This window comes from Coturnix japonica, chromosome 23 (assembly GCF_054131305.1).
Source record: "Coturnix japonica strain WE chromosome 23, WE-NBRP24, whole genome shotgun sequence".
NCBI lineage: Eukaryota > Metazoa > Chordata > Aves > Galliformes > Phasianidae > Coturnix > Coturnix japonica.
In genome coordinates this window covers 5,333,805-5,354,387 of record NC_140685.1, presented here as the reverse complement: position 1 = coordinate 5,354,387, position 20,583 = coordinate 5,333,805, and the positions used below count along the sequence as shown (strand labels likewise).

The window sequence follows — 20,583 nt, the reverse complement described above, 5'->3', positions numbered from 1 at the left end:
ATGCGGGCTCCGTTCCTCAGCCAGGGCTCAGCAACTAATTTTAGCCCCAGGGAGGCACCTTCACAGCATGAGCTCAGCCCGCAGCGGCCACACGCTCAGCGGGGCTGGGAGCTGCGGGGACAGAGCTGCCAGGTGGGGGTCACACACAGCCCAGCCCCACCGAGCCCCCCGGCCACCTGCCAGCCCTCAGCATTCCCCCTGCTGCACGCGTGCATGTGGCCTTGGCTCATCCCCTCATCTGCAGCCATAAACCCTCCTCACGGGGTCTCCGGGTACCAGGGGCCGCAGAGCAACATAAGCAGAGCCCCAGGAGCTCGGGGATGTGGGCACTGCCAAGGAGCCTCGCCATGCAGCGGCTCCACGTGCCAGGAGCAGCAGCAGCAGGGCGCGATGCAGCCGCTGCCCACAGCCGCGCTCCCCGTGTTGCCCCGTGTTGCCCCGTGGTTACTGGAAGAGGAAGCTGCTGGGAAGGCAGCATGTGCAGCAGGGGAGCCTCGGGGAGGAGAGGAGCGGGGAGCCGGCCGGCCCTACTCCCAGGTCCAGGGCCAGTAACGGGAAGCGCCTGCTCTCAGTGCCGGTAAATCAGATCGGGGAGATTAGAGGCCTTTTTGCCTAATCATGAGCGGCTTGAAGTTGGAGGACAAGTTCCTGGAACAAAGAGGAAATGGAGGCAGTAAATAAAGAAAAACTGTTAACATGTGGCCCCGCGTGTGAAAAACGTCTCCGTGAAGGACTGTTTATGGCTCGCTCATCGGCGGGTGACAGCTGCAGTGAGCTGGGGGGGCTCCAGTGCAGAGCATGGAGCTGGGTGATGGAGGAGGGCAGTGCATTGGGGACATGGCACAGGGAGGTGCAAGGGGAGGGATGGACACCTGCACCCAATCCACAGTGCTGGCATCCCACGTGTGGCCTTCTGCCCCATGGGATGAGGTGAGGGTCTCGCTGATACACCATGCACATGCCCCATTGTGTGCCGTATGGGCTGATGCCAGCAGCCAGACACCCCCCAGGTCCCCCTCCCCAGTGATAAAGGAAGTGCTGAGCACTGAAGCACTGCCCACAGCTGACACCAGCACAGCTCTGAGCAGCGAGTACCCGGCGGTGCCACAGGGCCCCGTGTCAGCTGTTTGCGGGGCAGATGCAGCCAGAAGCTGGAGCCGATTCCCATCAGCAAAGGTCACTCCGTGCCCTCCCTGCCAGCAGTGCAGCAGCTGCCATCGCCATTGAACTCGCTGCCCCGTGTACGTGCAGAGTCGCAGCACGTGGCCGGGCAGGGGCTGGCAGCCCTGTGCCCCCCGGGATCTGCCAACGGGGCCGGGGCACCGTGAGCACATCGCACCGAGCGGGGCCTCCCCACGGCCCCATCTGCCCCCGGCACAGGGTCAGAGGTGCAGGATAGGGAGGGTGCTGCGGGGCGGGTGCCCCGGGGTCCTTTCGGGGTCCCGAGCGGCAGCAACGGGGCGACCGGCTGCGCTCGGCACCGCCCACGGGAGCGCTGGGACGGGGACCCCGGGGCCAGTTCGGTGTGTCGCCACGCTGCGGCCCCGCCGGGGGGAGCGCACGGCAGCGGTCAGTGCGGCCGGTCCCGGACTACGTGCCCCGGGATCCCTTGCGGCGGGGCGGTCCCGCGGTCCCGGCGATGCTGGCGATGCGGGCAATGGGCGCCGCGCTGCGCCGGGCGCTGTTACACGGAGCGGGATCCAGCTGCGGCGGCGCGGCCATGGCGGGGAACAGCGGGGGAGGGGGCGGCGCGGGGTCGCTCCGGGTTGGAGCGGCGCTCGGGTGCGTGCGGGGGAAGCGGCCGGGCTCGGTCCCACCCAGGGGGGGACTGTTCCCGGGGCAGGAAGCGGTGGCGGTTCGGTTCGGTTCGGCGGGGGTGGGAGGGAGGATGGACAGGGGTGAGCAGCCCCTTCCCAGCAGCACAAACCACCCCCCTCCCGCTCGCTGTCCCCGCAGGCGCCCGCAGCACGTGGTGGATTTGCGCAGCGACACCGTCACGCAGCCCAGCGCCGCCATGCGGGGCGCCATGGCCCGCGCCGCCGTGGGGGACGACGACTACGGCGAGGACCCCACGGTCAATGGTGAGCGATGGGCCGGCAGCCCCTGCTGCACTGACACACTGCCTGGGCCGAGCCAAGGGCTGTGCTGGGGAGGAGACACTTAAGGAGCACGTTGGGCTGTGGTGCAGACCTCTTGCCCACCCTCTTTCCTCTATGCAGAGCTGCAGCAGATGGCTGCAAGGATCTTAGGGATGGAGGATGCCCTTTTTGTACCCACGGCCACAATGGCAAACCTCATCGCGGGTGAGTGCCCAGTGCTTAGTGCTGCTCTCCTTGTCCTGAATCCCAGGGCATGAGCTGGGGGTTGGTTCATGGCCCCATATCAAAGGATGGAGAAGAAGGCACAGGCAGCCCCACTCCTCTCTGTGAGTCCTGGTTCTGCTCAAAAAGCTGCTGTGCTTTCCAACTTATGGCCACAGAGGAGGGCTGGGGGAGCAGCTCTGGGGGGGCACCCACCCCCACAGTCACACATTGTGCTCACTGCCCTCTCCCCCCAGTGATGTGCCACTGCCAGCGCAGAGGGGCTCAGCTGCTGCTGGGTGCCCAGGCCCACATGCACGTCTATGAGCACGGCGGGGCTGCACAGGTGGGTGCTGTGCTGCTGGGGGGGTGTACCCGGGGGCAGACAGCAGCTTGTTGCTGCCCTCCTCTGGCTGCAGGAAGGTCCCCTCCGGGTCTGTGACAGCATCACCTGAGCCATGAATGGGGCTGATGGACCAGAGACTGAGGGACAAGGGACAGCAGGGCAGCCTCCCTCCAGCTCTGCTGCCCACGCAGGTCGCAGGGGTCCACTCACAGGCACTGCAGGACATGCCTGATGGTACCTTGGACCTGGAGCAGCTGGAGCTGGCCATCCGTGAGGCCCACGGCAGCCGCTACCACCCCCGCCCTGAGCTCATCTGCCTGGAGAACACACACAGCTCAGCGGGCGGCCGGGCACTGCCCCTCACCTACCTGCAGCAGGTGGGAGCTGCTGGGGGGCTGAGGGGTCCTCACAGTACAGTACAGCTCAGCTCACAGCAGCTGTGCCCCCACCCAGGTACACCTCCTTGCTGAGCGCTACGGGCTGCGGGTGCACATGGATGGAGCACGGCTGATGAATGCAGCAGTGGCTCAGGGTGTGGATCCAGCACACATCACCCAGCACTGCGACTCCGTGTCCCTGTGCTTCTCCAAGGTGTGTTCATACAGGGAGCCCGGGGCGGGGGCACAAGGCTCAGGCTGCAGGCAGCGCTCACACCTCCCTCCTGCATCCGCAGGGTCTGGGTGCCCCAGCTGGGGCCGTGCTTGCTGGATGCCGGGAGTTTGTGGCAGAGGCCTGGAGGGTTCGGAAGCTGCTGGGAGGAGGGATGAGGCAGGCAGGTGTATTGGCAGCTGCTGCTCGTATTGGGTTGGAGCAGGCAGAGGAAACACTGCACAGAGACCATGACAACGCCCGCCACTTTGCTCAAGGTAACTTTGCCTCCTCAGGACATTTGGTGTTGTCAGCATAAAGTCGCTCCCCTGCAGGCTCGGTGCACAGCTGGGTCCTGCACTTGTGGATGGGCGGCAGCCTGACAACCTGCACCTTCACAGGCATCAAGGAGCTCAACTCGCCTCTCTGCTCCGTCAGCCTGGCGGCTGTAGAGACAAACATGGTGATGGTGGAAGTGAAGGAGTTGTCCCCAGCAGAGCTCTGCACGTACCTGCAGGCAGTGAGCGAGGAGGAGCTGGCTGAGACGGGCCACGCCGTCAGCGTCCTGCTGTTCCCCTGGTCGGAGCGCACTGTCCGTGCGGTCTGGCACTGTGATGTCTCAGCCCATGACACCGAGCTCGCTCTGAACAAGCTGAGCTTTGTGGCCAGAAAGTGCCAGGAGAAGCTGGGCCAAGGCCAGGGCCGCAGTCCTCGCAGCACAGGAGAGCACTGACTGGAGGCAGGAGCGCGTCTCCTCCCAGCCCCGTGGGAGAACCATCCCTGCTGGGCTGCGGCAGACAAGCATGTGGGCTGGGGCAGTTGCTGGCAAAGGGACCTGGACCTCCCACAGTGTGCTCCAGGCATGTTCCCAACCAGCTGCAGCACCATCTCCACCCCTGCAAGCCAACATGCAAGCCCAACCCTAGCGAGACCACAGTTCACAGCTTCCCAAAGGAGCACCACACCTCCTGGGGCGAGTTCCTTCCCAGACGTGCCCACAGCTCACACCACCAGCCTGGCCATGCCAAGGCTGCTTCCCAAGTGCCATTCCCAAGCACTCCAGGACTCAGCCCACAGCAGCTGAGGCTGCCATGGCTCACACCACAACGCCAAAGCAGGACGAGCAGCATCCATGGCCACTGGGTCATGCTGCAAGCAACAGTAGGGCAGGAAGTTTTTGCAGCCTGCTGTGCTCAGCACAGTTCCTACTGTTCTAATGGGGCAACTGGGGTCTAAATAAATATGTTTTGGCAATGCAGAACAGTTTTTTTCTCCCAAAGACATTCCTCCCCTTGCTTTGCAGCAGGGACACTGCCAAGGCCTGGAGGTCTCCATGGAAGGAGAAGCATTCCTGAGAACATGCAGGTAGGTGTCTCACAGACACAGGAACAGGGCCACTTCCCAGCAGCACAACTGTCTGAGCAGGGCTGTCCCATTTATGGCTCCTGTAAATACTCCCTATGACAGTGGCTGTGTCGCTGCAGCGCCCCTCTGCTCTGTGTGCACAAAGAGCTCAGCCCTTATGAGCAGTGCTCTACCTAATGCCTGGCACAGAACTGCTCTCCTCAAGACCCAAGCTCTGCCCCAGAGCACCTTCTCCATACATCAGCTAAGTATGCTCAATAGCTGAGCACAGCTACATGTTCCCAAGAAGATTTCCAGCCAGGCAGCACTTATTCCTATTTTATTTTGTATTGGCAATAAGCAGCTTCAAGGAACAAACTTCAACACCCAGTCAGCAGACAGACCCACAGCAGGCAGGCAGCCCTGCACAACACTGATGGTCCAGCTCTGAACATCCACAAAGCACAGGAACACCTCAGTGATGGAACATCATCACTGACACTCTCCTGTGCTGTGAGCACCTGCTGTTGGTAGGCTGGGAAGTGCAATGGAGGCTCATTTGCCCTTTACAGAACTGAGAATGGTACCTTGGGGCAGCAACTGCCCTGTGCCACAATGGATGGGCTGGAAAGAGGAAACATGGACAAGCACAGGGCAGAGTGCACAAAGGCTGCCTGTCACTGCACAGGGCTGCGGTTTGCATCACCAGTTTGTTCCAGCACGTCATCAAGCTCTTGCAATCATGTTCAGGATCACCTGAGATGAGGAACAAAGTGCTGTGAATGGTGCTTGGCCCCACAGCGCCTCATGCTGGGGGAAAACACCCATTACAACTGCCCTCCCTCCCAGCCTGGCAGATCTGAGCCATACTCAGGACAGCAAAAAATGGTGGCTGCAGGAGACGGGGCCTTTTCCCCTTACCTGAGTGAGGACATAAGTTTCCTCTGACAGTTTCTCAATGATGTCAAAGTGATCCACGCTGGCAAGATCCAACAGAGAGACAGACCAACCAGCTGAGCGCAGAGCCTGTGGAGAGATCAGCGTTGGCAGGGGGTACCCCAGCCAGGTCCCAGCTCACAGCACAAGCTCCAGTTCAGCAACCAGCATTCTCCCCTGATGAAGATGGCTATCACACCAGCAGCAGAAATACTACTCTGATACAGCATGCATGCTTTTCATCACCAGAGCTGACTGGAAGAAAGAGCTGAGCCCAATGGCAAGAAAAGGCACCTTCCCAAAGCAGGAGGCAGAAGGATTCAGCAGTGCAGCCAGCCCCACACTCCTCTTTGCAGCTCTGTGTTCCCAGCCCAGAAGTCTCCAAGCCATAGCCCAATTCACTTGAGGGTTTGCAGAGGGGGCAGAGCAGGTCTAATTAGGGCAGCCCACACAGCATCCCTGCATAGCTCACCTGGCTGTACTCCTGTGACTGCCTGCGGAACTCCGGGGAGTCATGCTGGGCCACAGCCACAAGCACCTCACAGGATGCAGCCACAGACACTGCTTGTGTGACACACAGGATGGGGCTGTTCCTCTGGGCCACTTCCCTGGGGACGAGACACTGCAGTGACAGACAGTGTGTGCCTGTGTACATCCCCATGCCCTCAGTGGCGTGCACCAGCAAGGCAGAAGGTGCAAGGCCTGCATGCATGGCAGAGGAGGCTGCAAAGCTGCTGGTGTTTGCCCACAGGCTGCACTGACCAAAGCCACAAACTGCCTATGCCCTTTTCCACATGCTGTCCCTACAGCAGATGGACTCACAGGCTCATGTTCAGTGCATCATTCACGTAGGTGTGCAGAAGGGGCTCCAGGTCATACACACCGCTCACCAGAACAGCTCCTGCAAATGCAGATGGGGAAGGTGAGTGGCTCTAAGGTTCATGCCTCCTCATGCCCAATTCCCCATGGCTCTAGAGGGACACAGGGAAGCTGCTGAGCTGCACCAGGAGCTCAGCTTATTCTCCCCCCAGTACATACAAACTGCAGCCATCTGAAGCAAGTGATCAGCTTTATAGCTTGCACAACAGTAAAGCAGGAGATGCTCAGGTGCAGCCCCTTGGTGCTAAACACCAGCCCTCCAGAACCTTGTAAGGGCAATACCTCTGATATCTGGAACCACTCCGAATTCTGTCCAGTCCGTGGACAAGACCATGGCTGCCAGGTGAGCCCCTGCCGAGTGTCCACACAAGTAAATACCCCTAAAGAGAAGGAGTCATATGCAGATGCATGAAGAAACAGCACAGCACGTGCCGGGGACATCCCAGTTGCAGTGTCCCAAGGGCCACAGCCTGGCTGTATTTCCCAGTCTATCAACTGAGCCACTGTACAGTGACAAAGAAGTGCAGTCAGTGGTGCTGCAATGAGGTCTTTATCATAACTCAGGGCTTCCCCACCCCATCCTGTTTCTGTCACAGTCACCCCCATGCACTAAAGCACCACAGAGCAACAGGGGCATAATGTGCCTGACAGAACAGACAGAAGCAGTAGAGGCTGCTGGTGCATGGGACAGGGACACCAGCACCGTGCACTGCCCACCTGATCCTGTGGTATTGCTTCACCAGGAAGGCAAGGCTGCGCCGCACCTGGAGCACCATCGCATCCATGTGACCTGGGCAGAGTGCAAAGCCAGGTAGGCACCGAGCCAACGAAGGAAGTCATGACCCCTATTGGACCCTGCCTACCTTTGGGAGCAATGTCGTAACCCATGGCCACAACTGCAATGCCTTGTGACAGCAGTGCAGGGGCTGCGAAACCCGACTCGTCCTTACTGGGGAGGGGAGAGAGAAGCTGCCGAGCTCCAGGGGACAGATGTCCTCATGAGGCTGGCTGCTGATGGCCAGTGGGTCCAGGACACTCAAGCCTGGGTTTAGCATTCTTCTCTGGAGAGGGAAGATGTAAAGGAGGCCTGGGAGCTCCCTTCTCAAGAGAGCCCGTATCAGAAGTCTGTCTTACCTCAAGCACTGCCAGTATCCACCGTGGATGTAGACAAAGACTGGGAAGGCTGCACAGCACAACACAGGTAAGCACAGGGGCATGACCTCATCCCTCCAGTCCCCGTGCCCGTTGTGCCCATCACCCACCTTCAGAAGAGCTGGCAGGGAAATAAATATCAAGCTTTTCCCTGTCTCCATCTCCATAGGGGACGTGCAGCGAGGTCCGTGCAGCAGCCTGGGCCTTCTGCGTTCCTGCAGGGCAGGGGGACGATCAGCCCCGGGCTGTACAGCACCACAGCTCGGCGGGGAGCCCTGCAGGCCGGGTTGGGGCTGTGCCGATTAGGGTCAGGGTTGGGGCTGTGCCGATTAGGGTCAGGGTTGGGGCTGTGCCCGTCTCGCAGAGCTCGCTCCCACCTGCAGCCATCACATCGATGTGGGCCTGGATGACGCTCTCGCTGTCCATACGGCGGGACCAGCGGCTGGGCGAGTACTGCAGCTCCAGCTCCTACGGAAACACGGACACGGGGCTGCACGGAGAGCGGGGCCGGACCCGGGGCACCGGAGGAGCCTCATCCCGGCCCAGGCCCCGCACCTCCAGGCCCATGTCCTGCCATCGCCCCATGTCCTCTCCAAACAGCCGCTCTCGCTGCTGCCGGCCGGGCCGAGCCGGGTCGTGGCACTGGGCGTGGCCGCCCCTCGGCCATTGGCCGCTGTGGGTCGGGTCACGCCGGGCCGGGCCGGGCCCATTGGCCGCCGGGGCACGACGGGCCGCGACCGGCAGCGCGGCACCACGGCGGCCATTGACCCCGCGGGCACGGCCGTGACGTCACAACCCCGCGCCGGGAAGGCGGCGGGAAATAAGAATTCTCCCGCCAGCGCTGGGATTGGTCAGCGCTGGGAGGATAACTCTGCTCGGATTGGTCGCCGGCAGCAGCACGTGGGGGCGAGGCCGTCGCGGATTGGGCGGTTTGGCGGCGCGCGCGCGGGCTGTGAGTCAGTCAGTCAGTCAGTCAGTCAGTCAGTCAGTCAGTCAGTCAGTCAGTCAGTCAGTCAGTCAGTCAGTCAGTCAGTCAGTCAGTCAGTCAGTCAGTCAGTCAGTCAGTCAGTCAGTCTGTGAGGAGCCGCCGACATGAGCTGTCTGACCGTGCCCGGGGTGCACCCGGGGTCACCCAGCCGGCCCCGGGGGCAGATACAGGTACCGGGCGGCACCGGGATGGGCGGCACCGGGTGGGCTGTGAGGGGATGCTGGGCGCTGGGATGGGTGGTACTGGGCCGGCTGTGAGGGGATGCTGGGCGCCGGGGCGGTGTGGGATCGCTAATAACCGGCCTTTATGGTGCCGGTTGGGCGCTGCTGGCTGTGCTGGTGCCGGTTCGGTTCGGGTGATGGTCCCACAGCTGACACTGACCGTGCGGCTCTGCCCACAGGTGATCTTCGGGCCCATGTTCTCCGGGAAGAGGTGAGGACGGTCGGCTGGGCTGGGCTGGGTTGGGGCGGGATGTGGCCGGCCGTGCTGATTCCTGCTCTTACAGCACGGAGCTGATGCGGCGGGTGCGGCGCTTCCAGCTGGCTCAGTACCGGTGTCTGCTGGTGAAATACGCCAAGGATACACGGTACTGCACCACCGGAGTCTCCACACACGACAGGTGGGCTGTGGGCACGAGGGTCTGCACCCATAGACCTGTGGTTGGGCTGCATGGCTCACCATTAACCCCTTTTACCCCCTCAGGAACACCATGGAGGCCCATGCTGCCTGTGCCCTTAAGGATGTGTACCAGGAGGCGCTGGGTTCTGCGGTTATTGGCATCGACGAGGGGCAGTTTGTAAGTGTGTGGCTGTGGCAGAGCCTGGGGTGCGGCACTGCTAGTCCTTGAGCTGAGCACTGCCCCTTCTTGTCCTGAAGCTGTTTCTGTGCTTCTTGTAGTTCCCAGACATCGTGGAGTTCTGTGAAAAGATGGCCAACGCTGGGAAAACTGTCATTGTCGCTGCTCTCGATGGGACGTTCCAGAGAAAGGTAAAACACTTCAGTTTTAGTCCAGCGGCTGCACTGGGAGCCTCACCAAACTCAATACAGCCACTGTCTCCATTCAGGCTTTTGGGAGCATCCTGAACCTGGTCCCGCTGGCTGAGAGCGTGGTGAAGCTGAATGCTGTGTGCATGGAGTGCTACCGAGAGGCCTCTTACACAAAGAGGCTGGGAGCAGAGAGGGAGGTGAGTTCCCTTGGAACACAAAGCGCTTCAGCAGCTCCACCTTGTCAGCTCTCCTAGCCTAGAAAGGATCTTCCCAGGTAAGCTGATACCTGCAGTCACTCTTTTGATTTCCTTGTTAGGTTGAAGTGATTGGAGGAGCAGACAAATACCACTCTGTCTGCAGAGCTTGCTACTTCCAGAAGAGACCTCAGCAGCTCGGGTCAGAAAACAAAGAGAATGTTCCCCTGGGGGTGAAGCAGCTGGATATGGCAGTCTCAAGGAAGATCTTTGCTTCTTGATTGCTTTGCACTGGTGTGGAGGAGGGGGGAGGATATAAGGAACGAAGATAAATGTTGCAGCTCCTGGACTTCAGATCTGGCTTTCCCCCCCCTTAATCAAAACTGACAAATGCTGTAGCTCTACATGCCAGACCAAGCTGCTCTTTCACTGCTCCAAGTGAGGGTGATCATTGGGACCTGATGCCAGGGGGAGCTGAAAACAGAGTCTGACTAAAAGGGAGTTCCATTCCCAGAACGTGGAATAACGGTTTAATTACTGGTGCTGCCATACAAACACGTGCTGGAAAGCCACCACACCAATGTGAGCTGTGGGGCACTGACAGCTTGTCATAGCTCTGCTCTCCTGCTCCTGGCACGTATTCAGACTTGCCACTGGTAGGCAGCTCACCTGCCTGCAAACAGCCATTTCTCTCTATTGTGCTGTTGCTAAACTCTGGGTTTCTTATGACACCGTATGGTAACTTGGCTTCCAAAAGCCACTTCCTTTTTAATACAGCCTGAGGAAATGCCCCTTCCTTTGTTGCAGGACAGTGGCACAACAGCAGCAGCCTGGCCCTCTGCAGTCTCTTAATTGTGTATAGCCAAATAGCTTGCTGTTAAATTTGCTGTAAATACATAAGTGTTTGTTCTGTTTTTAAATAGAGGAGGGGAGAAGGAAGGCTTGACTTGTCAGCCTGACTCCTAGGCTCATTCAAGAGAAATTAAATAAGGTTTTCTTGGTGCAGCCACTTCATGAGGCTTAATGACCTACGGAAGGCTTGGGGGATCAGGAATTAAACTAGAGAGCTGGGCTACCATTGCTGAGGAGATCCAGCTACCTGGAAAAGGATGATTCTCAGCTCCAGTTGTGTTCTGCTTCCTCCTCAGCCTTCCAGTTACTCTTGAGCCTGCTGCTTTCCTTGCTGTAACACCTGAAGGGTCCTCTCCTTGACGTAGCTTCTGGAAGGCATTTTTATTACTACTTGTATAAAGTGCTTCTTCTCATCAGATTCCTTGAGCTCTGAGAGGCAGCTCTTGGTTCTGGTTGGGCTTTGGTCAACCCCCCCTCATTACAGTGCTCTCTCAGTACTTGTTTACTACTGTAATGAGCTGCCCAGGTTGTTACAAGACTGAAACCTCACTTCCTTGGTGTTAACTAAAGCAATTACAGCTATGGCATTCACAGATACTCATCAGGCCTGAGCTTTTCCCCTTAGGGCTGGGGGACAGGCAGTAGTGCTTGTATTCTAGGTTAATAAATGTCTTAATGAAAGCAGTCTGGTGTATGGCATTCCTGTTCTCAAAGAGGCAGCACTGGCTGCTGGTCACACGGCGCTGATGTTGCTCAGGCTGTCCTAAGGAGCAGCAAGCTTTGCTAAAAATAGGCTCTGACATGAGTTTGTTGATAGCAAAACAGGCACCAGCTCCACAGCTCCCCCTTAGAGCCCCCCCAGCACAAAGCAGAAGGAAGAACCCAGTTGTTCTTCAAAGAAACACGGGTGGTGGCTAGGTGAAAAAGTTTATTCCATCTCTACAGTGACAAAGGCATAGTTGAATACCAGCCCCAGCAGCTCCAGCTCACATACCTCACACTGCCGCTGGGAACAGCTTCACAACAGACACAGCAGCACACAACCTGAGACAAGCCACGGCCCATGCAGGCACAGCACGGCACCCAGCCTGGGGACAGAGGCTGCTGAGCAGGGTATGGCTCGGACAGCAGTGAGCAGGGTATGGGAGACCCCCAAAGGGTTCAGTGGGACCCCCATAGGGTTCAGTGGGAGGCAGCCATAAGGCCTGCAGATGGCAGGGAGCTGCCCTGCCCAGCACCCAACACTCCCGCAGATCCCAAACCATAGAGTGCTGGCTGCTCCCATGCAGGCTCTGGGGGAAGGCACAGCACAAGGGTGTATATTCAGCAGATGAGGCTTTGGCACCAAGCTCAGCCAGCAGCAGCTGAGGGAGGGGAGGAAGGCACGCAAACCCAGTATCAGGCAGGAGCAGGACTGCACCGTGCAGCTGTGCTGGGACAGATGCTACAGTAGTTAAAGGTGGCACGTGGGGACTGCAGCCAGCAGAGCTGGTCAAGGCAGCAGCACCAGGAGGGAACGAGGGGTGCTCAGCACTGCTCCCCCAGAGGCACAGCACTGTGGCTCAGCCGTCCCAGAGCACCAACCCCCACCCCAAAAGGAGCTGGCTGTGCACAGCGGGTCCTACTCAGCCATCACTGCTTCACAGCAAGGAGCACGCAGCCCCACCGCAGGCACCAGGCCCTGCCCTCTGCCCCAGCACCCACCCAACCCCCAGTGGTCTTCACACAAAGCAACCATCGCTCTCCTACCCCCCTTCCCCATTCAAGCTATAGGTCCCTCCCTTCCCACCCCACGAGAGAAAATTGCACTTGTACAGCCAACCCTGCAGGCCAGGCTCAATACACCGGAGGAGGCTGGTAGCCCTCGGTGGCATCCGCGGTCTGGGTGAAGGGCGGCTGCTGGTAGCTGTCATGGCTGATGTTGGGGTAACTGGAGTACGGAGTGGAGACCTCCGGCGAGGGGTCAACGTAGCTGTGCGCAAAGTCATCCACCCCCATCTTATATCGCTTGTAGGCGAAGGTGATCAGGAGGCCCTGCAGGAGGCAGAGCCTGTTAGGGCCTGGTGCTGAGCAGAAGACCCCCGTGCAGCCCCCCCAGCACTCACCCATGAGAAGATGGAGAAGAAGCTGAAGGTGATGGCAGCACGCGCAGAGTCAGCCACGATGCGAACGTCCTCATCGTGCGTCCAGGCCCATTGGTTGGTCAGGAAGCAGAAGCCGACGAACCAAAGGAAGGTCCAGAGCCCTGCGGGAGGTAAATGTGTGTGAGGGGTGGCTGCATCCTGCCGCTCCCAGAGCCCTGCTGCTCCCCGGGGCTGGCAGCACATGGCCTGCAGGCTCCGTGCCAGCAGCGACTCCCTGCGCCAGGCACCGTGTGGCCACGTCACGGCACGGCCATTGCCGGGAGCACAGCACAGCCCGTACCCGAGAAGCCGAGGTCGGCCAGCACCAGGTACTTGCGGTCGGTGGCGTTGCTGATCTGCGGGAAGTAGAAGTCCACCATGAAGAAGAAGATACAGGCCAGGAAGGCCAGCACGCCGATGCCGATGCCGTAGCGACAGGCATCCTCGTTGCGGTTGAAGACGCAGTAGAGATTCTGGGTGCTGGGCGGGTTGATGTAACCCTCCCCGACCAGGCAGGAGAACACGATCAGGGCAAACACCTGCGGGGCAGCGGCGGCGTCAGGGGGCGGCCCCGAGCACAGGGGGCCCCGTCGGGGGCTGCCCGAGCCCCGCACCGCCCGGACTCAGCTGAGCGCCCCGTGACTACGGCCGGGAGCGGGGGGAAGGCCGCGAGAATAGAAGGGAGGGAGGACGGGAACGGAACGGAAGGGAAAGGGAGCGCACAGCAGCGCCCGGCCGAGCTGGGCCTCGGAGCCGGGGGGTGGGGGGAAAGAGAAACAGAAAGGAAGGCCGGGCTCGGCCGGGCTCAGCCGCACAACAACACGCGGCAGCTCCGGCCCGTCCCGGCCGCACTCACCGCGCTGGCGATACGCGCCAGGACCTGCGGCTGCTGCACGAAGCGCACCGGGTCGAACGCCCCGCCGGCCTTGGCCGCCCCGTACGCTCCGCCGCCCTCCATCGCGTTACGGCCGGTCCTGCGCGGCACCGCCCCGGGATGGGCCGGGCCGGGCGCTGCCGTCGCCGCCACCTGCTGGGCCCGCCCCGCCCCGGCCGGAGCTGGGAGGGGCTCCGTGGGGGGGGAGCGACCGGCGCCGGGGCGGCGGGGCTGATCCACGCGGTATCGCGAGTTCGCCCCGCAGCGCTGGGCTGTGTGCGGGGCGGCTCCCGGGGCCCGGTGTGCACCACGAGGGTCCCGCTCCTCGTGACCGCCCCGCGCCCCCCGGCTCGCCCTAACCCGAACCCAACCCACGGGTGCGGTGTGTGCGGCCGTCCCGTCCCGTCCCGTCGGTACGAAGCGTCAGAGCGGCCCTGCCCCGCACCGCTCGTTGCCGCCCCGCGCCTGGCACCGGGAGGCGCCCACGCGAGACGCCGCGGTGTCGCGCCCGCTGTCCCGGGACGCCGCGGGGAGCTGCGGACGCGTCTGCGGCGGCCGCTGGAACCGGGTGCGCTGCCGCGGGTGCCGGAGGAGCGCGGCGGGTCGTGGGCCGGGGCCGCCTCCTGCCCGCAGCTTTTGTCGGTGTGGGACGGGGAGGGGACGGGGGACGAGGATGGGGACGGCACTCGGCTCCATGGGGCCGTCGGTGGCGGCGGTCGGGATCCGCGAGGAGGGGAACGAGCTCTGCGCTCCGGCCTCGCGGGCTCGGGACCGGGGAGCGACTGTCCCGCTGCACCGACCCGAGCCGAGCCGGGCGCTGCGGCCTCTCGGCCCCCGATGGCAGCGCCTCGACGAGCGGCCGCCCCGCATCCTTCCGTGCGCTCCTCCCTCCCTTCCTCCCTCCCTCCCTTCCTTCCTGTCTCGCTGCTCGCTCAGTGCCGGACCTCGCGCCCCCTGGAGCCGGCGGGGACCCGGCGGACCCCCCGAGGACCGTGAGCCCCGGCTGTGCCACGGGCGGGACGCGGGGCTGACGGCGGTATTTGCTGTGCAGGCGGCGTGCGGGGCACAGTGCGGGACACAGCGCGGCCCCGGGATGTCCCAGCTGCACACCGTCACTCTACGAGTCCCTGAGAGCACCGAGAGCGATGGGTGAGTGCGGGCCCAGCACCGCGGGTAGAACCACCCGGCCCGGGGCTGTCCCGGAGCTTCACCCTCCCCCCTACAGCCGAGCAGGGATTTCAGCTTTGTTCTCTTGCAGGCAGGAGCCGAGCCCGGACAACGAGGGAGCCCTGCACAGCTCCTTCTGCCAGCTCATCGAGGAGCAGAGCAGCCTGGTGGCAGGGGCAATAGAAATGGAGCTGCAGGAGAGGGGCAGAGGTACAACACGGAACTGCAGCTGTGTGGGGTGGGGACAGTCCTGTACACCTCGGTTCTCACCCCATATCCTGTCTCTCCTCCCCAGAGCCCCCAGCTCTCCTGCCCCTCACAGACCCCATGGCCATTACTGGGCTGGAGCCTGAGCAGGGTGAGCAGCACCCCGGCTATGCCACCACCCTGCGCATCCTGGCCAGCATGCCCAGCCGCACCATTGGTGAGTGCCACCCCCTCCCCGTGCCAGCCCTCTGCCCCCCCTGCCCGGGCTTTGCCATGCTGTGAGCCCCTCCAGGAGCTCTCCCCACAGCTGCCCACCCCAGTGCTGTGCTCCTGCCGTAGGGCGCTGCCGTGGGGCCATTATCTCTCAGTACTACAACCGCACGGCACGGCTGCGGCGGAGGAGCAGCCGCCCATCCCTGCAGCAGCTCAGCCGTACGGCACGGCCCAGCCTGCGTCAGTACGACCTGGAGAGCGACCCGGCCCATGCCACACTGGCAGGTGAGTGTTCCCCTGCAGCGGGGCTCAGGTTGGGTGTGATGCATCCCGCTGAGCCCATGTGCCCTCAGACAAGCGGAACCTGCTGGCAAAGGAGCTGCTGAGCCTCACACCTGCACAACGCAGCCGCATGCTGCTGGAACTGCCCCTCAGCCTGGGGGAGAAGCGCAGCCTCCGGTAGGTGCCTGTGGCCTTGGGAGGGTCTGCCCTCTGCCTGGGCTGCCCCTGATGCCCCTTGTGCCGGGCAGGAGGCAGCTGAGCCAGAAGACGAGCATCCCGGAGCTACGTGCCCGCTCTGCAGACCTCACCTCTCCCTGTTCTTGGTGCCAGGACTGCATCGTGCTTGTAAGTCTGCAGCACAGTGGCTGGAGCAGGTGATGACAGGGGCTGTACAGCTGTGGGGTGCCCTCACTGTGTCCCCATCTTCTGCAGGGCTGCCGGACTGTCTGGTACAGGTTCCTGGCACTGGTCCACTCCGCACAGCCTTGGCACTACGCCTTGAAGCAGATCGGTGGCCGCTTTGGTTCCAGCGTGCTCTCCTATTTCCTCTTCCTCAAGACACTCTTGCTGTTCAACTTCTTCTCCTTCCTTCTCCTCCTGGTTTTTGTGGTGGCCCTGCAGGCTGCCTATCCCCCCGCTGCAGCCAACCCCCGTCCCTTCACCGGCCTTGAGCTCCTCACCGGAGCGGTAAGTGCCTCAGTGTTGGTGCCCTGCTGCTTAGGAGCTGCCCCCAGCCTGAACCCCACCCTGTGTCCATGCATCTCATGCCATGGGGCTGCCCTGGTCCCTGCTCTTACACAGGTGGAGCCCCATACCCCCAGTGCTGCCCCTGCCCGGGGCACTGTGCCATATGTGCCATACAGGCTGATGCTGACCCCATACCAGGCTGGGCAGAGTGCTGCTGGCACTGCTGAGGTCAGCACAGGTTGTGCATTTCTCCACAGGGCTCCTTCACTCACTCGCTGCTGTACTACGGCTACTACAGCAACACCACCCTGAACAACCCCTCCACCTCCAGCCCCAATAGCAGCACAAGCCCCCCCAGAACCACCCAGCTCCCATACAACATGCCACTGGCCTACATGTTCACCGTTGGGGCTTCCTTCTTTGCCACCTGCATCCTGCTGATGTACAGGTGAGCGGCGCTGCCGGCACTGCCTGGCTGCTCAGCACTGCTGCCCTGACTGCCTTGTTTCCTCCTGCAGCATGTACCACTCCTTTGGGAAGAGCTACCGCGTGGGCAGCTCCACGGGGGTCCTGGCCATCAAAATCTTCTGTGCGTGGGACTTCAAGGTGGTGCAGCGGCGTTCGGTGAAGCTGCAAAGCGAGAACATCTGCACTCAACTGAAGGTGAGGATGGGGGCTGCAGTGCTGCATGTATTCCAACCCTGTGCTGCACCTTTGTGCAGCTGCCCTCCAGGTCCCACCTGAGCAGGCAGGATAAATCCTCGCTTTAGATGCAGACCCAGCTTATGTTCTCTGGCTGCTCTTCCAGGAGCTGCTGGCAGAGCAGCGGTTGCGCTCCTGCCCACTGAGCCTCCCCCAGCGGCTGCGACACATCACTGTGCTCCTGCTGGCCTGGCTCCTCGCACTGGGCACCGTGCTGGGCTGCGTGGTGGCTGTGTATTACTTCTCAGAGCACATGCACAAGGTAAGCACGGCACCGGGTGAGGCAGAGCAGTGATGCCAGTCCCACTGCACCTCCCTCTTGCTGTCAGTGTTGCACTTGCTGCTGGGAACAGCGGGGCTGAGCACTGGGGGCCGTGCAGCCGTGCTGAGCCAAGCACCGCTCACCAGGTGCAGCAGGAACAGGGAGCTGCAGCAGGGAGTGCATGGCAGCAGGAGGGCATCCTGCTGGCCCTGCCGCTCATCGTGTCACTCCTCAATATACTGATGCCCCACTTCTACAACCTGCTGGCAGCATGGGAGAAGCAGGATTCCCCAGGGGCAGAGGTCTACGTGGCCATCTGCAGGTAGGGTGGGGAGCCCCCTGCACCCCAGGTTTGCTGCACTCCCCATCCTCGGGGCTCAGCCCTGTTGTACCCGGGGCTCAGGTCTCCTGTCCTTCCTTCTGCTCCCCAGGAACCTTCTGCTGAAGATGGTGGTCCTTGGTTTGCTCTGCTACCAGTGGCTGAGCCGCAGAGTGGTCTGCTCTGCCAAGGAGGTTGGTGCCGACTGACAGTGCAGGGCTGAGCAGGATGGGATGGGGCTGTGTGCCCTGCACTGCCCCTGGCCCAGGGAGTGCAGAGCAGAGCTGGGACAGCGGCGTGGGCAGGGGTCTGGCAATGGGGGCTGTGCTAGACAGTGTAGTTGGCACCTGTGGTGAGGAGCAGGATATAGGTAGCTGGGGAAGGGGTCCAAGGAAAGAAGGAGTCCCCCACTCTTTGAACTCCCCATAAAGAGCCATAGGGGCAAGCAGCTGCATTGTTTACCTGGCACTGCCACGCTTCTGTCCCCAGTGCTGGGAGACGTGTGTGGGGCAGGACCTGTATCGCTTTGTGGTGATGGACTTCATATTCACCCTGCTGGATACTGGCTTTGGGGAGCTGCTTTGCAGGTAATGTGCCCCAGGAGGGCCCACCAGCATGGCCCCTCACTCCCTGTTCCAGCTGGGGTGGCTCTGCCTCAGCACACAGGCTCTGCAGCCGCCCAAGTGTGACGATTGGGTGCCCAGCAGCTGTCAGCAGAGCTCTTTTCACTCCCCAGGCTGATTCTGGAGAAGAAGCTAAAGAGTAAGCAGAGGCCTGAGTTTGACATTGCCCGAAACGTGCTGGAGCTCATCTATGGGCAGACCCTGACCTGGTGAGACATCTCCAGCCTGATGTGGTTCATCCTGTGCCAGCCAGCACTCATGGTGTTGCTGTGAGCCCTGCCTTGTGCCACCCAGCAGGTCCTGCTGTGGGCAGCTGCAGAGGCTGTATATCCACCAGGGGTCAGTGAAACCTCTCCTGGCTGACCTGACATGGGATGAGTCACTGAGCTGTGTCACTGGCTGTGCAGCCAGCCTGGCACAGGACGTTGTGTGCTTGCTCTGGGCTTTGCAAAACACTGAGTGCAGCTGGCACCACTATCATGGCACTCCAGAGCCCTAAATTACCCTCCTAGACAGCTCTGTCTGTCTCTCTCTCTCCCAGGCTGGGCGTTCTCTTTGCACCACTCCTGCCAGCAGTGCAAGTGCTGAAGCTGCTGCTGCTCTTCTACATCAAAAAGGTGATTGCATCTGCCTGAGAGCAGTGCTCTCCTTGCAGAGGGGCAGAGATGCTGCTGGGATCTCTCAGGTTTCAGCTCCTGGCTGATGGATGGGATGGGGATTTGAGGTGGTGCAGCTTCTTGCGCTCACCCCTGGGATCACATTTTGGGAGGTTATTTGCTTATTGCCTGCAGACCAGCCTGATGCAGAACTGCCAGTCCCCCAGCAAACCCTGGCAAGCATCTCATATGCGTACTGTCTTCATCACGCTCCTCTTCCTCCCGTCCTTCTTGGGTGCAGCGATCTTCGTCTCTTACACCATCTGGTCGTGAGTACTCATGGGCACAGAGCCACCTGCTGCCAGGGGCAGTGCCTGCAGGGGTCAGGGTGCAGAGCAGCGGGATGAGACCCCAGCCCAGCCCTTGTAATTCCTGTAAATAGGAGCCAGGGCAATGCCCTATGTCAGGGCACTGCCCTGTGCCCAGTGGCCCACCCCCAAAGCAGCCTCCCATTGACTTCCTCTGCCTATTCAGGGTGAAGCCATCAGAAACCTGTGGCCCCTTCCGGGGGCTTCAAACCATCTACCAGACGCTGAAGGTCTGGGTGGAGCTGCTGGAGGAGTCCAACCCCAACATCGCCTTGTTCAGCTGGATCCCCCAGTACCTGGTGGAGAACACCGTCTTCCTGTTCTTTCTCACTGGGATGGTGCTGTGAGTGTGAAGCTGAACCCTGCACACACCTTTTGGGTTTCCCCTGCTGCTTCAGAAGCCCTGAGCAGGGACCTCAGCCCCACTGACACCATCCCTGCTCACCTGTCATTGCAGAGCTGCCATCTACCTCAACATCCAGGTGTTGAAAGGGCAGCGCCGGATCATCCGCCTGCTGAAGGAGCAGATTGCCAACGTGTGTGAGCTCTGTGTGCTCTGAGCTCCTGTCCCTGCAGCTCTGGGCAGTTCCCAGCCCCAATGACTCTGGGAAGAGCACATCCCACATGGCTGCTCACCGCAGTGTCTCTGCCGTTACAGGAAGGGGCGGATAAAATATTCCTCATTCAGAAGATTCGCTCCATCTATGACCATAAGGTGCACTGTGCTTGATGCCAGGTGAGACCCAGACTTAGGGGAGAGTACTGGGGGTCAGCGGGGATGGGGAGTCACTGTGCTCCCCTGCTCTGTGCTGGAGACGGGGGATGGGAGTAGCACAGTGCTAACAGGGGAGGAACTGGGATAGGGAACTGGGGGGTGGTGGGGACAGGGAGAGTATCATCCCCACTGTCAGCATGCAGCAGTGCTGTGCCCGCTGTGAATGACCCCTGGGGGGCTCACAGGGACTCTCTCCTTTCAGTGCCACGGACCCAAGAAGGAGCAGGGCAGAACGGGGCAGCTCACCAGCAGGAACCGGAGCCAGCAGCCGCGTGGCATTGCCCTGTGAGCAGAGAACTGCTGAGCCTGCAAGTGCTCTCTTAAAGCAGCCCAGAACTGCTGGAAGGTGCTGCAGCACAGAGATAAGGAGCACAGGAGCACAGCCCTGCTGCCCTGTCCCAGCACAGCTCCGTGGAGACTGGTTTGCACACATAGCTGTGTTTACAAACAACTCTCTTTCATGCTAACTGCCCGGAAAGCAGCACCTTGCAGCCCGTTGGAATGGAAGCAGTGAAGTTTTCTGCCTCGAGGAGGAAACCATGTTGTGTGCAGTGAGCAGGGCTGTGCGGCAGGAGGAGCTCAGAAAGAACACGTCATCCCCAGCGCTGGGTGGGCAGAGAACAAAAAGGCTGTTTGGGGCCATCACCTCGGAAATAACCATTAAATGCCCCGTCTGGGGCCACAACACGACGCTGTGTGTTGTAGTGCCATGGCACCAGCAGCCCCTGGGTTAACACCCACTGCATGAGATACTACGTGGAGATAAGGGAACCAAAGCTCCTCCCCGGGGTGGAGTATGATGTGAGCTGGTAGAGTGAG

At 61.2% G+C, this 20,583-nt stretch overlaps 5 protein-coding genes across 14 annotated transcripts; 3 read left to right on the top strand and 2 right to left on the bottom strand.

The window, feature by feature from the left end:
• Window positions 1–1,500: 1,500 nt before the first annotated feature.
• Window positions 1,501–5,322, top strand: LOC107322131 (uncharacterized). Of its 5 annotated transcripts, none has more exons than XM_032448333.2 (8): window positions 1,501–1,782; window positions 1,957–2,081; window positions 2,220–2,303; window positions 2,558–2,646; window positions 2,838–3,023; window positions 3,100–3,237; window positions 3,320–3,512; window positions 4,538–5,322. In XM_032448333.2, the coding sequence occupies exons 1-8, from the start codon at window positions 1,640–1,642 to the stop codon at window positions 4,696–4,698; spliced, it is 1,119 nt and encodes a 372-aa protein (XP_032304224.2). In that variant the 5' UTR covers window positions 1,501–1,639; the 3' UTR covers window positions 4,699–5,322. The 5 variants fall into 5 exon arrangements, with proteins under 5 accessions (XP_032304224.2, XP_085379028.1, XP_015735309.2 ...); XM_015879823.3 differs by lacking the exon at window positions 4,538–5,322 and adding an exon at window positions 3,636–4,495 and having other exon boundaries at window positions 1,585–1,782; XM_085522902.1 differs by lacking the exons at window positions 2,838–3,023; window positions 4,538–5,322 and adding an exon at window positions 3,636–4,495 and having other exon boundaries at window positions 1,584–1,782.
• On the bottom strand, window positions 4,903–8,186 carry AFMID (arylformamidase). Of its 3 annotated transcripts, none has more exons than XM_085522907.1 (11): window positions 8,101–8,186; window positions 7,923–8,013; window positions 7,656–7,760; window positions 7,528–7,576; window positions 7,257–7,342; window positions 7,111–7,183; window positions 6,676–6,773; window positions 6,337–6,415; window positions 5,987–6,136; window positions 5,500–5,604; window positions 4,903–5,334 (listed from the first exon to the last, which is right to left on the bottom strand). In XM_085522907.1, the coding sequence occupies exons 1-11, from the start codon at window positions 8,128–8,130 to the stop codon at window positions 5,331–5,333; spliced, it is 870 nt and encodes a 289-aa protein (XP_085379033.1). In that variant the 5' UTR covers window positions 8,131–8,186; the 3' UTR covers window positions 4,903–5,330. The 3 variants fall into 3 exon arrangements, with proteins under 3 accessions (XP_085379033.1, XP_015735313.2, XP_085379034.1); XM_015879827.3 differs by having other exon boundaries at window positions 5,987–6,122; XM_085522908.1 differs by lacking the exon at window positions 5,987–6,136.
• A 426-nt stretch (window positions 8,187–8,612) lies between these two features.
• TK1 (thymidine kinase 1) lies at window positions 8,613–11,250 on the top strand. 2 transcript variants are annotated; one of them, XM_015879830.3, is made up of 7 exons: window positions 8,613–8,703; window positions 8,934–8,965; window positions 9,039–9,152; window positions 9,236–9,329; window positions 9,431–9,520; window positions 9,598–9,717; window positions 9,837–11,250. In XM_015879830.3, the coding sequence occupies exons 1-7, from the start codon at window positions 8,638–8,640 to the stop codon at window positions 9,993–9,995; spliced, it is 675 nt and encodes a 224-aa protein (XP_015735316.2). In that variant the 5' UTR covers window positions 8,613–8,637; the 3' UTR covers window positions 9,996–11,250. The 2 variants fall into 2 exon arrangements, with proteins under 2 accessions (XP_015735316.2, XP_015735317.2); XM_015879831.3 differs by lacking the exon at window positions 9,039–9,152.
• A 227-nt stretch (window positions 11,251–11,477) lies between these two features.
• SYNGR2 (synaptogyrin 2) lies at window positions 11,478–13,685 on the bottom strand. The gene is made up of 4 exons (XM_015879828.3): window positions 13,546–13,685; window positions 12,991–13,228; window positions 12,672–12,811; window positions 11,478–12,600 (listed from the first exon to the last, which is right to left on the bottom strand). The coding sequence occupies exons 1-4, from the start codon at window positions 13,645–13,647 to the stop codon at window positions 12,403–12,405; spliced, it is 678 nt and encodes a 225-aa protein (XP_015735314.1). The 5' UTR covers window positions 13,648–13,685; the 3' UTR covers window positions 11,478–12,402.
• A 64-nt stretch (window positions 13,686–13,749) lies between these two features.
• On the top strand, window positions 13,750–20,454 carry TMC6 (transmembrane channel like 6). 3 transcript variants are annotated; one of them, XM_015879818.3, is made up of 21 exons: window positions 13,750–14,131; window positions 14,615–14,712; window positions 14,822–14,940; window positions 15,026–15,154; window positions 15,277–15,435; window positions 15,504–15,609; window positions 15,681–15,777; window positions 15,865–16,119; window positions 16,377–16,567; window positions 16,638–16,782; window positions 16,928–17,083; window positions 17,230–17,405; window positions 17,515–17,596; window positions 17,892–17,989; window positions 18,139–18,234; window positions 18,567–18,642; window positions 18,817–18,950; window positions 19,156–19,332; window positions 19,447–19,525; window positions 19,648–19,725; window positions 19,967–20,454. In XM_015879818.3, exons 2-20 carry the CDS (start codon window positions 14,657–14,659, stop codon window positions 19,717–19,719), a joined length of 2,403 nt encoding a protein of 800 aa, XP_015735304.2. In that variant the 5' UTR covers window positions 13,750–14,131; window positions 14,615–14,656; the 3' UTR covers window positions 19,720–19,725; window positions 19,967–20,454. The 3 variants fall into 3 exon arrangements, 2 of the variants coding, with proteins under 2 accessions (XP_015735304.2, XP_015735303.2); XM_015879817.3 differs by lacking the exon at window positions 13,750–14,131 and having other exon boundaries at window positions 14,173–14,712; XR_014936814.1 differs by lacking the exons at window positions 13,750–14,131; window positions 17,230–17,405 and having other exon boundaries at window positions 14,169–14,712.
• Window positions 20,455–20,583: the final 129 nt, after the last annotated feature.

Bases quoted from the DNA above. Each gene is read 5' to 3' on its own strand.
- LOC107322131 (XM_015879823.3), top strand. From the start codon at position 1,640: ATGCTGGCGATGCGGGCAATGGGCGCCGCGCTGCGCCGGGCGCTGTTA. The intron at 2,647-2,837 runs GTGGGTGCTGTG...CTGCCCACGCAG, and splicing joins AGCACGGCGGGGCTGCACAG to GTCGCAGGGGTCCACTCACA. The intron at 3,024-3,099 runs GTGGGAGCTGCT...GCCCCCACCCAG, and splicing joins CCCTCACCTACCTGCAGCAG to GTACACCTCCTTGCTGAGCG.
- TMC6 (XM_015879817.3), top strand. From the start codon at position 14,237: ATGGGGACGGCACTCGGCTCCATGGGGCCGTCGGTGGCGGCGGTCGGG. The intron at 17,597-17,891 runs GTTGGTGCCGAC...TTCTGTCCCCAG, and splicing joins TGGTCTGCTCTGCCAAGGAG to TGCTGGGAGACGTGTGTGGG. The intron at 19,333-19,446 runs GTGAGTGTGAAG...CTGTCATTGCAG, and splicing joins TTTCTCACTGGGATGGTGCT to AGCTGCCATCTACCTCAACA.
- SYNGR2 (XM_015879828.3), bottom strand. From the start codon at position 13,647: ATGGAGGGCGGCGGAGCGTACGGGGCGGCCAAGGCCGGCGGGGCGTTC. The intron at 13,229-13,545 runs GTGAGTGCGGCC...GCTGCCCCGCAG, and splicing joins TGGCGCGTATCGCCAGCGCG to GTGTTTGCCCTGATCGTGTT. The intron at 12,601-12,671 runs GTGAGTGCTGGG...TGCCTCCTGCAG, and splicing joins TCTTCTCCATCTTCTCATGG to GGCCTCCTGATCACCTTCGC.
- AFMID (XM_015879827.3), bottom strand. From the start codon at position 8,130: ATGGGGCGATGGCAGGACATGGGCCTGGAG. The intron at 8,014-8,100 runs GTGCGGGGCCTG...GTGTTTCCGTAG, and splicing joins GGCAGGACATGGGCCTGGAG to GAGCTGGAGCTGCAGTACTC. The intron at 7,577-7,655 runs GTGGGTGATGGG...TGTGCTGTGCAG, and splicing joins CCCTGCCAGCTCTTCTGAAG to CCTTCCCAGTCTTTGTCTAC.
- TK1 (XM_015879830.3), top strand. From the start codon at position 8,638: ATGAGCTGTCTGACCGTGCCCGGGGTGCACCCGGGGTCACCCAGCCGG. The intron at 8,704-8,933 runs GTACCGGGCGGC...CTCTGCCCACAG, and splicing joins GGCCCCGGGGGCAGATACAG to GTGATCTTCGGGCCCATGTT. The intron at 9,153-9,235 runs GTGGGCTGTGGG...TTACCCCCTCAG, and splicing joins GGAGTCTCCACACACGACAG to GAACACCATGGAGGCCCATG.